The sequence below is a fragment of the Physcomitrium patens genome, chromosome 7, assembly GCF_059467195.1.
Source record: "Physcomitrium patens ecotype Gransden chromosome 7, ASM5946719v1, whole genome shotgun sequence".
Lineage (NCBI taxonomy): Eukaryota > Viridiplantae > Streptophyta > Bryopsida > Funariales > Funariaceae > Physcomitrium > Physcomitrium patens.
This window is the reverse complement of record NC_143416.1, coordinates 13533491-13547833: the sequence shown is the minus strand read 5'-3', so window position 1 is coordinate 13547833 and position 14343 is coordinate 13533491. Positions and strand designations below refer to the sequence as shown.

Sequence of the window (14343 nt, the reverse complement as noted above, 5' to 3'; positions counted from 1 at the left end):
ACAGCAAGACTCTTTATTGATAATGTGTATCGATATTATGGTCTACCAGATGATATCGTATCGGATCGAGGAACCCAGTTTGTGTCAAAGTTTTGGAAATCTCTTTTTGAGATATTGAAGGTGGATATCAAGCTTTCTTCAGCATTTCATCCTCAAATGGACGGCCAAACAGAACGAGTGAATCAAGTTTTAGAGCAATATTTACGTGGCACCATCAACTATCAACAAGATGATTGGGCCGCATATCTACCGCTAGCCGAGTTCGCATATAACAACACCCTTCATGCGTCAACTTAACAAACGCCATTCTTTTTCAATTATGGATACCATCCGAAGCTTGACTTATGTAGTTCGTCAATGATTAACAATCCGGCAGCTGAAGGATTGGTGAAGGAGCTTTCGCAACTTCAAACTATATTGAAGCTTCAATTGCAAACTGCCCAAGAATCTTACAAGGCGTCCGCGGACAAATTTCGGAATCAGGCACCTAAATTCACGATTAGAGACAAAGTTTGGCTGCTTCGACGAAATATTAAGACCAAGCGGCCATGTGACAAATTGGACTATCGGAGATTGGGACCATTTGTTATCCAGAAGCAGATCAATCCTGTAGCGTATCGTCTGGAGTTACCAGCTACTATGAAGGTACATCCTGTCTTTCATGTTTCTTTGTTGGAGCCTTATCGAGAATCGTCTTTTCCTGGAAGAGTTCAATGTCCACCATCTAGCATAGAAATAGAGAACCACGAAGAATACAAGGTGGAAAAGGTCCTGGATTCACGGCAAAGACGGGGTAAATTAGAATACTTTGTGCATTGAAGCGGTTACGATATTAATGAACGAACATGGGAGCCGGCCGAAAATCTCGCGAATGCGCCGCAAAAGGTATAGGAGTTTCATCGACGATATCCTGAGAAACCCAAGCCGGTTTGACGATAGCTTCTTACTTAAGCTTGCTCATCCAGAAAACAGAAAAGAGGAGAGAGCACCACCAAAATCCATAGTTGATGTAGTCATTCTCTCCAAGATAGCGTAGAACTTTGTTAGTAGCCCAAGTTTGTTCTTATTGTTTTAGCCTTTGAATATGGATAGCCAAGATACTACACTTGTCATGTCATCTCAAGCAACTAGCTCACGAAGACGACTGCGAGATGAAGAACCGCTTGCACCACGACGACGTCGAAGGATTCCGAGGAACAGATCGCTGGTGATTGTATTTGAGGTCGAGCCTACCTACAATGGTCAGCCAGAAGGAGTGTTTGCAGGACAATTTCACAATGAAGACACGGAGGTTCATGCTTGGTCAGAAGTTGAAGGCGTGGGCCACTACCGTTAGCTTCAAGGATCATTGAATCACTTGCCTCGTGAACAACAATTGGAGTTCATAGCAGAGGTTATGCGACAGATCTTCATTTTCTTGCGTTGGTATTGACTGACGATAACATTGCTTCTCGAAGACCTCGAAGCTAAAGGAGGAGGTGATGTTAGGGACATAGTCCTTAGACCTTTCTAGAGACAAGTTTCTAGAACCTTCTAGAAAGAAGTCTCTAGAAACTTCTAGAAGATTCCTTGAATATTCTCTTAGAATATTCTTCAAAGATTCTCTAAAGATTCTCTAAAGATTCCCTTAGAAGGCTCTAGAAGATTCTTAGAATATTCTAGTAGATTCTAGGAAGTTACTTGAGAAGCTTCCTATCTCTTGGGTAGTTGCTCGAGAAGCTTCATAGTTCTTGAGAAGCTTCTGGATGCGCTTCCTTAGAACCATAGGCCAGTAGTATATATAGGAGTCGAGGCTGAAGAGTTCTTCAGTCTCGACAACACATCTCTTGGAGTTTTAGCTCATCTTTCTGGTGTTGTTCTTGTACTCATCTGTTTAATCTAGTTCTGCCACTTCTTCTTGAACTTCTTGTTAGATTTCAAGTCTGTATTTTGTGTCCGTGACAAATGCACACATATGTTGTATATGTAGATGGTAGTGTATTTGAATTCTTTAGGGTTGCATTATTTTTTATTAATATTTCTATTTGTCACTTACAAGATTGAAAACAATATAAATTTATTGTTCAATAATGTGGTTTTCCTCTTCATCATATGATTGTTGATTCAATAATTAATGTCTTTAGTTGATGTTTTTTTAATTCAAGGCTAGTAGAAGTCGATGTAAGAAATGATGTCTTCTTTAGAGATATAATCATTTTATCCTCATAAAATGATGATGTAGAAGATATTAATGAAAAGATTATGGCCATATTTTCTAAGAAAGAACAAAAATATCTAAGCGCTAATAAAGTTATTGTAAAAAATATTATCGATAATAATAATATTTATCCAATTGAATTCATTAAGTCGCTTAATCCATTTGGAATGGCCAAATCAAGGCTTTGTCTTAAGATTGAGACTCCATTCATGCTATATACAATTATTGCTTCTTGCCAAGGATTTTCAATGAAATTTGATTGGTGATTACATGACTAATAGATTGAGTCCTTGAAGCAAGAATTTCTTGAAGAGAAATTTGCTAGAAACTTGGTATTTATTCCATGGATTATATTAACTTCTACAACAAAAGAACTTTTGTTCTTTCAAAAGAGAAAGCAATTTCCAATCCATCTTGCATTTGCAATAACAATAAATAAATTCTAAGAACAATCATTGAAGCATATTGGTTTGGATCTATGACAACCTATTTTTTTCCATGGTTAACTTTATGTAATATTATTTCAATACACTTCTTTCTATTCTATCAAGATTCTTCTTCTTGTAAATGTGAATTTAAATTCCATGCTAAATATTATTTTTTTAAAAGTTTTAGTTAGATAAATATTAATAATTTATAATTTATATTTTATATTTTAATTTATATAATTATTGATTTTAGTACATCTATGAATATCTTAACACACCTTTATGATTTTTAATGTAATTCAATTTTTTTTTAATATTTTCATAAATAGTTCCTTGAACAAAATTAACTACTTTTTTTTGCATATTATCCTTAACAATGGCACAGGTTTACCTATCCTACTTTGTAGTTAAAAGCTCCATTGTGTATTTTATTTCTTTCTATTTGTATTGTATTGGTATATAAAAAATATTCTTTGGCTCACAAACATATCTTTCAAAAATAGCTTTTGAGTCACACTTTTTGTGACAACACGGATTCATGTAGTGTATATATATATAAAGATATAATGCATTCATACATGTTTCCATTCAATTTGAGTGCATTGGAATAGCTTTCTAGAAAGAATGTAACTTGTTTCAAGTTGCAAGAGTTCGCCACAAGGCCAACCGAAAATAAAGGAAAGCCATTCCGTCCAACCAACTGTCCACCATCCGTCCAACATCCGCCCGCCAATTAGTTCGTCGATCTATCGTCCGGCATCCGTCCGTCCGGCCGTCCGTCTGCTGGAATTAAGGGCCTCAAAGGTGAAGCTGTTGAAAGAGAGAGGGGGGGAGGGGGAGGGGGAGGGGGGGCAACGCCAGATCGGAGAAGATTCTAGACCCATGGCTCTGCCTGCGTCTAGATTCCGGCGAAGAAGAAGAATAAGTTGAAGAATCCCCACTCCGCCTACCCTCCCCACCCCACCCGCGCTCTTCTTCTGTGTTTTGACGACGCGGCGTCGCATCCTCAATCGAGTTCTCTGTGTTACGAACGAACCCATCTCTCAAGGAGCTCCCCCACCCCTGAATGAATCCCAGTTTACTTTTTTGTGGTTCTACTTTCACCCACGTCCTTCACGTGTCCACTTCCTCTGCCAAAGCTCTCGCTTCGATTCCTTTCCCACTCGATGGATGGCACACGCTTCCAGACCTCACCGGGGGGACGCTGATGTCTTCGTGCTGCAAATTTAGGGCCCGACGACGCGGAGCACAACCTTGTGTTGCCGTTTGGTTGCTAATGGATCCGTTCTTCCCACTTGGAGGATTCCATAATTCTGTTGCAATTCAGAACCAGGATGGGAAGAGAATGAGCAGTCGTGGTGATTCTTTTTCTTCGCTGGATTGGGATAAAGCAAACGAAACGCGAGATACGGGAATGAAGAGAGGTGTGAGAGGCTTGTAACGTCGGTGCCTACTTTTATTTTCCGGTGAGCGAGGAGGATGAATTCCTCGAAGCCGCGTGACCACAAGTTGTTTGTCCTTTAGGAGGCCGTTCTGTGGGTTTTTAAGTGACCGGAAATCCTCTGGAAGGGAAGAGCTGCTGGAAGAGTGACACTAGACACCTCATTGGTTAGCGACAAGTACAGCTGGTATTTCTATTCAGAGCTGTGTGCGTGGCTCATAGTCTCGTTGCTGCATATTAGATTGTACGTAATTTATTATTAAGGTCTTTATTATTTGCTGCAACAGAGCTCGCTCGAATTTCTCTTTTGAAATGTGGACCATATCTGTGAGGGCCAGTGTTCCTTCGTCCGAGGTGGCAAAAGACGTGAATGCCTCTTCAAGGCCAATTGCAGCTTCAAACCCGCGGGTTTTGTCATTTTCTTTAATTGAAAAGATAGATTCTGCTGTACCGCTCACGAAACTCACGTAAAGTTCTGTCTCTCGGGCGGCGTGGCTGGTCGGAGTTCCCTTTGGAAAAGCGCTCGGGCTTTGTGGGCTCACTTGTTTGGGCCTCTAATTCGGTGATAAGCTGTAACTCGATTACGTAATCAGGTCCAAAATTCTCAGAGTTTGGAGGTGTGGTTAGGTTTCAAGCTTTTTTTTTTTTTTTTTTTTGTTGATTTGGAATGAGGAATCAGCAGTAAGACAGGCTTTCCCCCTCAGTGCTGAAGGCGTAGAACCGCGAGTGGGGTTTTGGGCTGGATGCGTCATGAAACCTGTATCTCGCAGCCACCGACGAGTTTCATCCGCTGGTTAGACTGTACCCAGCGATTTGTGCTTGTGAGTGTGCCTGGTTCACTGAATACTCAACATTGGTTAGTGATTTACCCTCTTCCCTGCGCACTGAGGGGGATTGGCTTAGTGGATCAACGATCACATGCGAGATTTTCATGTTGGGAGGGGAGGCCCTAAGTTTGGTTTAATTCTGCGTTTGAGGAAGTTCAGACAGAAATAGATTCGCAATTCGTCAGGCTGCATCGAATAGTGGATGGTGGTGGGAGCAGCATGGTTTTAATCTTACTGTGTGGCGTTGAGTGGAGTGATTGCTGGGCAGCTTCTGTTGTTCGAATATAGGACGGGAAGCTGTTTTCAAACCGTGTCGCTAGAGGTTCCGGGCTCGTCACTCCACGGGGTTTGAATCTCGGAGTGGCTCGCGGATTCGGATTCAATCGTTGTTCGCTTCATTGAACGAGATGGTCGAAGTATACTGTTCTGCGGCGTCAGTTTCTGTACGCCATGGGGAGCTTGATTTCTTCTTTTGGCGATGGAACGCTTTGAAGTGATGGCCGTCTTCGAAGATTCACTTCCTTTGAGAGCGGGATGAGCTGTCTTTAGAATACAACTAGTTAGAGATCGATTTGTTTTCTGACACTGTGGATCTTAGAACACTCCGATCGTGATCAATCTTTTACATATTTCGAATTGTCGTCTAAGTAGCCTCAAGATCATGGGTGACGCTCAGGTTCCTTTGCTTGGCGAGAACTTAAAAGGTGAGGACTGGACCGAAAGCGTCAAACCAGACTTCGTAGGAATAAATATAATCTTCCGTGATCAAGGGGACTCTAAAGAAAGAGACTTTTCCAGTGACGAAGTGCGCGTAGCTGTGCCAATTTCAGACCACTTGGTGGAAAATGGCAGCCTGAAGGACAATGACTCAGGATTGGGAGAAGAGAGTATGGACGGGGATCTTAAACAAATGCAGAAGGCGCTGGATCTTTTCTCAGATGTACCGTCATTTGGTAAACTGTCTACCATAGATCCATTCGTCAACAGGACACCTGCAACGAAGGGATTATACGAGAGCTTGAAGACGTTGTTACTGTTGCCTGTGTTGGTAGCGCGTTTGCTGGTCATTGGGGTTATTCTTGTGGTGGGATTCGTGGCCACGAAATTGGCGCTGGCCGGATGGGACAAGTCCGAATCGGTTCTTCCGATATGGCGTCGCAAGCTTATGTTTGTCACACGGCTCTGTGGTCGGGGCATTCTTTTCTGTTTTGGGTGGGTCTTCAACCATATTTCACTTTTACATTCATACGATTCATATGTGTAGAATGAGCATGTGAAGGTGGTGGAATTCTCATAATCACACTGAAGTCGACGATGCAGTGATAAATGCTGTTCCCGACGGCTTTAAGCTTGGAGGACATGAAAAGTATGGCCTCAGTGATTCAGAAATCTGGTAACCCCTAGGTTAATTTAGTGCATTCTGAATTAGGTCTGGTAGTGAAAATGTTAGGCTTGCAGTGCGGAAAAAATTCTGGAAGATGATTATGAACACCCTTGCGGCGGAATTCAATGTGGGGGATTCTGGTTTCAGTCCTCGTTTTCACGAATCACAATAGTGAGACTCTGTTCTCCAACTGAGTTTTTTTTTCTTTCCGTGGTGTGCACGTGAGTCAGATTTCACTGGATTCGGCGTATTGGGCGTCCTGCACGCAAGGAGGTTGCCCCCATCGTGGTTTCTAACCATGTGTCATTTATTGATCCTATATTTTATTTTTATGAGCTTTTTCCAAGCATAGTGAGTTCTAAGTCACATGACAGTCTGTTCCTGGCAGGGACCATTATCCGTGCAATGCAGGTATTAAAGCTGTCTCGAACTCTCAACAGTTACTCCCGTTGCTTTTTGATCGAGATCCTACTTCTCAAGTCAACTTGGAATGTGTAACAGTGTCATCATGGTTGCATGCGTGGTGTAGGTTATCCCCGTCGACAGAACATCTGCAGAATCAAGGAAGTCTGCAATAAATGAAATCAAAGTACATCTCAGAAATCCTTAACCCTAATCCACTACCGTCGTTGAAGGTCAACACTGTTCTTCAATTGCCAGCTAGTAATATCGAAATGTTGAACGATCATGTACGGATGAGAAAGAAACTGCAATGCTTCTGGAGATAGTGTAGTTTACAGTATCAATCAATTAACAAAACTTTCATGGCAGAGAAGGGCGGCTAGCATGGAATTTCCCTCTGTGTTGTTGTTTCCTGAGGGTACAACAACAAACGGGAGGTCGCTGATTTCGTTTAAGCTAGGCGCATTCACCCCTGGTTTTCCAATTCAGCCGGTCGTCATCCGCTACCCCTTTGTCCACTTCGATATTTCCTGGTATATCTTGCTCCTCTCCTAAACTCAGGCAATTGCATTTAGTTCTGCTGCATAATCCAACACCATGCCTTTATTGTGTTCTGAGACAGTGCTTGTCTATTTTTGCAGGGGTGACATTTCATTGCCTAATGTGTTGTTTCGGATGTTCACGCAGTTTAGCAACTTCATGGAGGTAGAGACTTGCATCTCAGATCCATTTTAAAACTTCAAATCCTTCTTCCTTACTTTTGTATCATTCTTTTAAAGTTTGGGAGCAGCGGGTTGACGTATTGGATATGGTCCTCTTCTGGGCCGACTTTGTGCGTGGTGTGTGTTACTGATTTCAATGCTCCAACTGTTGAACAGGTCGAGTACTTACCTGTCGTTTACCCATCTGCGTGGGAGGTGGAAAATCCTGCTTTATTCGCTGAGCGGGTGGGATTCTTTGACTTTCCTCTTAACTGTCGAAAATTGGCTTTTTATTCGCGAGTTGGCCATGGTTATGGTGCCACGATTTTAATCTTGCAGAGACAGTACTGCAGGTTAGGTATGAAATGGCTCGGGCTCTCTGCGTGCCAGTGACCGAGCATACTTACGGCGACCTGATGTTGTCCGTAAATGCCCAGCGGCTTTGCTTGGTGCGCGGCCTAATTGTTCTCTACTCTGACCATAGTAGTATTTCAGCGTTATCATTCTTTTCCCCGTAGGCTTTAGTGCTTGCAAACTTGCAGTTCTGCTCGCTATTCTGAGAAAATCATTGTATGACGTACTTGTGTTATTATGATTATATGTCGACTTATGAATCGATTCTTCATCAATGGTTGTCTGCAGCGTTCACCAGCGAGCTACATGGTGGAAATGGGGTTAGTGGAGAAGGTAAGTTCGGTGAATGCATTTCAGTCAACCTTGCTTACTCAATACTAAATCTCATTAATGGCATCTAACGATGAGATTACTTGAAAGTTCGCTTAGCATATGAGTCCTTGACTGTGGTTGACAGACTCTCGGATTAAGGACAGGCGATGCGAAGAGCCTCCTAGAGAAGTTTGCCGCAATGGATCCATCCTATTGGTATGTGGCCTGTTTATCTTTATATTTCCTCGAGTAGATTACATAACTGGTAAGAAACCAGTTCATTAGATGAATTTGTGATGATTATGGTTGAAGTTAGATTTACAATGCTGAGCTCCCTCTCCGTTTTGGTGAACAGTGGCACCATCGGCATGAAACAATTTCTGGAATGGCACCATTTGCCGAAATGTTCGATTTCTAGAAAGGTAAACTCTGGTTCTGTGGGAGAGTTGGTGGTTCAGACCCCGCAGTAACTTAGGGTTGCTCATTCTGTTGAGTTAAATCGTTGTCCGTGTCAGTTTCCCTTGAACTTCTGCATTATAATTCTCGGTAACACTTCGAATCATGCTATGACGTGGCACGAGAAATGGTGATATCTCAACTGTTAATGTAATCAACGTTTCCTGTAGATATTTGATCTCTTCGATAAATCGGGACAAGGCTTCGTAACCTTCCGAGAGGTACTTTGTTCCATCTCATTCAGTTACTGCTTCTCGTTTTCTTTTTGTAAAACATATTATATTATTAGTTCGTTCAAATCAATTTGTTACTGCAAAGGTTATAAAATTCCTTGCTCATCATAAACTTGCTATTTGCTTCATTTTCTCCTATCGCAATAGAAGGTTGTTTTGGTGCTGGTTCTGGGCCTACAATGCCATGTATTTCCATCGCCTGAGCAGACCTGCCTGCCTGTTGATTGAGCACTATTATGTGTTATTTTGTTTAGTATTTGGCAGCATCGGGATCAATCTCGACTAGCAAAGAGTTCAACAGCCGTATGAGAGCAGCTTACAATGCATGCAGCTCTCCAGGCGGTGGTCGTATCTCGCCAGTGGAGGCATGTTTCTTTACTCATAGTGGATGAAAGTATATGGTCCTAATATTAGTAGACATTACACGGTATTGCATGGATTGTGGTGGAAGATAATCCCAGGTTATGTTGTTGGTCATCATTGGGAAAGGCATCCTCAACCAGTATAGAAGAGATTTTATTCACGTCCGTCCTACAGTCGTCCATTAAAGCCCTTCCACCTCTATTTTCTGCAAATCAAATAGAAAACATCAGCCTGAACAATCGTCTCATTTGTATCTGAAATCGTTGTACACATTTCCAAGCCTTTGTTACGCCTGGAACTTTTAGGGACTTAACTGGTATCCGTCATCTGAATTCATATTTTCACTAATGCTATGTATTACCATTGTGTGTTATGTAGCTGGAAAACTGCTTAAAGCTAAGTATGCCATCAATCAGCAACGCCAAGGTAATCCACAATCATGACTCGATAATGCCCTTAAACTCCGATCATCGTTGTTCGAGGGGGAAGATTCGTTATCAACACGGTTCTTTTAGGATTAGGCAGGTACTCTTGTTTTCTGCTTTTATATAGGAAAATGTCAATGTTTTAGTGAAGTCTTACATTGTTGAGTGATGCAGCTAAAGACGTGGTTCAAAAAACTCGACCTGGACGGTGACGGAGCCATCAGCTGGGAGGAGTTTCAGGTTTTCATTGAGGCCAACTCTGAGCTACTGCCAATTTTCATGGTGGGAACTTTTGTACATTGAGCTCATCCGACTTCATAGCAGCAAATGTATACTGTAAGTCTAATTTGAGTTGGCCCAATTAAGGGCAAATACTAGAACACTTAAATAGACACAGATCCTCTATCAATACACCATGCAATTAAAATTGGATTTGGTAACCATTTTTGTTGTTTCGCTTTTGTCGAATACATACACAAAGACGAAGCCGTATTTTTCCTTGGAAGGTGCGACAACATAACATTCTAAACTAGGTAGGAGATCTCAGACTTGGAACTGGAGCAAAAATCACTGTAGAAGCAAGTAGTGCTCACATATTAACATTGTTATTGAAAAGAATATAGATCTGCAATACAGATATTGAGTCACTTCTTCATGTGAAGTTATGCTGTGACATGTGATTCATAATTCTTTCAAAAGAACTTTTTGAAGGGATATTTATCAAACCTTTGTTAGAGAGTATTTTGATTGGATTTTTTCATGAATTCTAGGATGAAATGGGCTTAGAATCCTTGAAATACTGTTTCATGTATAGATGTAGTGATGATCTTGAATCAAACAAAGAAACAACATACTAAATAAATTGCATTTAAATTCAAGATTAAATGAAATTTGAGTGGCATGATGATGATGATGATGCAATTTGTATGTGAGATGATTTTTGAGAACGTATGAACCGGAATTACATATAATTTTGCTTACATTATATGGATATGTATTGAGTTGTATGAATGTAGATTACCTCTACTAAAACAATTATAGTTGCTAACTAAAATTTGATGCAAAACGCCCACAAATCTTTAAATTATTATGAAAATAATTGTTGACACAAATTAGACAATTAGATGATGTTAAAGAAGCATGTTAGTTCATCAAAAGTATGGGACAATTAAAATTACTACAAACTAATTATAAAAGCGTACTGTTTTTCTGAGCTACGAGTTAAAATAATTATAAGTATTATATATGCATATATACACACAACTAACTGATAAAAATGACGTGAATTTCATATGTTGGAAATATATAATATTTAAAATGAATATATTAATCAATTGAAGCAAAAGTTGATTTGTAAGATGTAATGTAAGATATTGTATTCTAATATTTCAATTGTAGTCTGATATATTTGTCTTCAACTTAAATGGTATTAAAATTCAATTAAATTATTCTATAAAGTTAGTTCAATTTCAGAGACGCTTTTAAAAATATTGATTATTAATATACTCAAATATTTATAATTATAGTGTTTCTTATTTTTTTTTATTTCAAACAAGATGTTTGAATGTAATAGCCTTATCTTGATTTTAAGATACATTCAAAATATATTTATAAGTTGATTATATAATATTTTGAAAATTGCATGAAATTTTGAGTAGCAATGCTAAAATATGTAAAATCCAAAAATAAGAGAGCAAAGATATCTCTTTAATAGATAATAAATTATCATGAGATACTTAATTTATATTTATACTTATAATATATTTACAATTATTACAAAATATATTTTAAAAAAATCTATACTCATTGAATTGAACATGACTGAAATAGAAATAACTAAGTCAAACATAATGTAAGGAACACATTAGGATTTTTGAATAAGCTGCCACATAATTAAGATTACAATCTATTATATTTTTATTAAAATCATTATTTTAAAGCCAAAAAAAATGAATACATAATTAATTAGGATATTTTTTTAACTATTAGTTCTAAGTTATTTATTAAAAGAACATAAAAATTTTATATTTTATATTAAAACATTTATACACATAAAGAAAATAATAAATTAATATAAATAAAAAACAAAGACAGCAACATTAGACTTTACAAAATATTAATAAGAGTATTAAAAAATTATAAAAAATATATTTTAATGAATTATTGTTTAAAATAAAATTATTCTATTGCTTGTATTTTATTTTCCCTTCTACACTCATCATCATTTTATCTTCCTTTGATTTTTTTTATAATTTTTTGGCAATGGCATTGCTTTAACAAATTTAAAGCTTAACTTGGTAAGTCAACCCAATTAATGTCTAGGCTTGACTTACATAATAATTTATTATTTTTGACTAGTTGTATTGTTGAATTAGATGTTGTTGTAGCTTCAAGTTATACTATTGGTGCTTTGGTCCTTCTTGTTCTTTTTTCAATATGAAAAGGCTTTCCTTTTATGTAGAAAAAGGTATCTTTGGAATAAAGGGATAGGAATATTTAGAGGTTCTATTTCATAGGCAATATTTTGCAAGGATTGTTGGACCTCTATCTAAGCTTGCAATTGTTCATGCTCCTACCAAAGAATGACATTTGTTTGTTATGACTAAAAGATATTATGTTGTGCAAAGAAATTACTATCATGGAATCTACACTAATTGAGATGCTTATATGTTTATTATAAAAGAATATATTAGTACTAAATTAAGAGTTTTATGAATAGAACTGAAGGTAAGAACTATCTATTTGGTTATTTCAAAGTAACTGGCTTATAAGAGTTTACTTCTTTTATTTTCTTTAAACTTAGTTTGCCATTATAAGTTTTGAACTTGCTCCTGCTTAGTACTTTAGTAAGTATGTTTACTAGTTATTTGCTAATTAATATAAAGTTGATTTAGATTTTTTTATTTTTAATCTTTTTCCTTGTAAAGTTCTAATTTATTTTAAAGTAATTAATTTTATCATTGAATTGCATTTTTAATATGTTTGAAAAAAATGCAAGCTATAAACTAATTTCACTCATTATCAATAGAATTGTTAGTATACTTTTGATAAAGAAGTTGGCAAGTATTTGATTTATAAGTGCTTGTGCAATAGATTATGCTTAAAAATAAGGTCCATATTGGTCAAGAATTGTGTCTTTCTCATACTTTGCCAAAGAATTTTGGCTAATTTGATCATTTTTAAATTAACTTTATAGATTGTCTTAATTAAGTAAGATTTGATTCAAATAATGTTGAGGTAATGGCATGGCAACATATTAAATTACATATATTAATCTATTATTATTATTTATTGCTTTTCACTACAAAAACCTTATTCGATTCTTTTAAATTTTTTAAATGATTATTTCTTGTTATTAACAAGCTATGGCAAAGTCAATTCTAACCTATTCACAATGATTTTTATATCATGGCCAAGGTGTTGCCAAACCTCATCTTACTATTATATGCTAGTGGATGAAAAATAATAAGCATAGAAATTTCAAATCATAGACTGATTGCACTTGCACTTATTAAGAGGTGGCTACGATGAAATTTTAATAAAAATTTTCATGGTGTGTATATTTTTTCATTGATACTATTTTTAAATTATATAATTTTATAAAATCTTATATAAGTTTTAAAAAATAAAATATTAAAATAATAAGCCTTTAATATTGTATGGCTATATTTAAAATTTAATCTTTTTGAATAGTTTATTCTTACTAAATTTTTAATATTTACTTTAAAATGTGGTTATTTTGTTAAATTATAATATAAAATAAAAAGTTTTAATGTCAATAAAAAATAAAAGTAAAAAGAAAAAAAATATTAGACTTAAATTTAAAAAATTATCAATATCAAAAATAAAATATATATACCATTGTATTTAAAAGTCTTATGTTAAATTTGATTTTTATAAATGACAAGCTACATGCATATCCCAAGTTATTATATGTACATGCTAAATTGCTATATCCATGTTTATTAGGTCTATACATACATCTAAGGCCTCTAATTGGTTGTTCTGCTAAAATATTGTGATTTGGATCATAAGTATGACAAAACATAACAAAATTGCAGAATTGAAGTTATTAGATTCAATCAAATATACTTATATTCCTTGTTGTATTAGCAATCATTGAATAGTATCAGTAGTTATTGCAAATTCTATATGACTATAGATTATTTTACTTGCTTGGTCCCACTTATAGTTGTTGTAGTTAATGTATTTGATATATTTGGAGTAATTGATGTTGTTGCTTATCTAAATTGTAGGCACCTATGGTTTATTTGCTAATTTCCAACATCACCTTACATGGTGCTAGACATTGTCAATATTTTGCATTCAAAGTACTCAAATCTAGATAAATGACTTCTTGTGTTATTTCTTATTGATAGATATTTCTTTGTTTATACTATTTGTTGTTCACTAATAAGCTATAGTTGTTGTTTTGACATAAACTAGAAGAAAACCAACTCTTTAAATGATATCAAAAATATTAAATTTAATGATTTTATGTTATTTATAAAACATTGTATTTTTAAAAATAAACAACAACATTCTATTCAATATTGTGTTTAACATCAATTAACATGGCATACATTTTAATAGTGAATTAATATTAATTTATTAAAATTAATGTATTTAGATTCTATTTTTAATCCAAAATATCTTTATCATCTTATATAGCTTGATTATAATTTTATATTAGTTCTTATAATTTGATATTTATTATATATCTATGATTTTATACATTAATTTTTGTGTACATCTTTTCAAATTATATAAGCCAACATTAATTTAGCATTAAATCTTATATATTTTATAGGAATAATTTA

General features: G+C 36.2%; 1 protein-coding gene across 2 annotated transcripts; it reads left to right on the top strand.

Annotated features, from left to right (window-relative positions):
- The first annotated feature begins 3893 nt into the window (after positions 1-3893).
- On the top strand, positions 3894-10184 carry LOC112284885 (lysophospholipid acyltransferase LPEAT2). 2 transcript variants are annotated; one of them, XM_024525224.3, is made up of 14 exons: positions 3894-6105; positions 6508-6688; positions 6807-6866; positions 7049-7212; positions 7321-7384; positions 7558-7626; positions 7734-7829; positions 8023-8067; positions 8192-8262; positions 8402-8468; positions 8673-8723; positions 8990-9100; positions 9477-9524; positions 9698-10184. In XM_024525224.3, the coding sequence occupies exons 1-14, from the start codon at positions 5555-5557 to the stop codon at positions 9824-9826; spliced, it is 1707 nt and encodes a 568-aa protein (XP_024380992.1). In that variant the 5' UTR covers positions 3894-5554; the 3' UTR covers positions 9827-10184. The 2 variants fall into 2 exon arrangements, with proteins under 2 accessions (XP_024380992.1, XP_090108172.1); XM_090252046.1 differs by lacking the exon at positions 7734-7829 and having other exon boundaries at positions 5089-6105.
- The last annotated feature ends 4159 nt before the right edge of the window (positions 10185-14343 follow it).

Coding starts and splice junctions, on each gene's coding strand:
- LOC112284885 (XM_024525224.3), top strand. CDS start 5,555: ATGGGTGACGCTCAGGTTCCTTTGCTTGGCGAGAACTTAAAAGGTGAG. Junction 6,106..6,507: donor GGCATTCTTTTCTGTTTTGG/GTGGGTCTTCAA, acceptor CACGTGAGTCAG/ATTTCACTGGATTCGGCGTA. Junction 7,627..7,733: donor CTGCTTTATTCGCTGAGCGG/GTGGGATTCTTT, acceptor ACAGTACTGCAG/GTTAGGTATGAAATGGCTCG.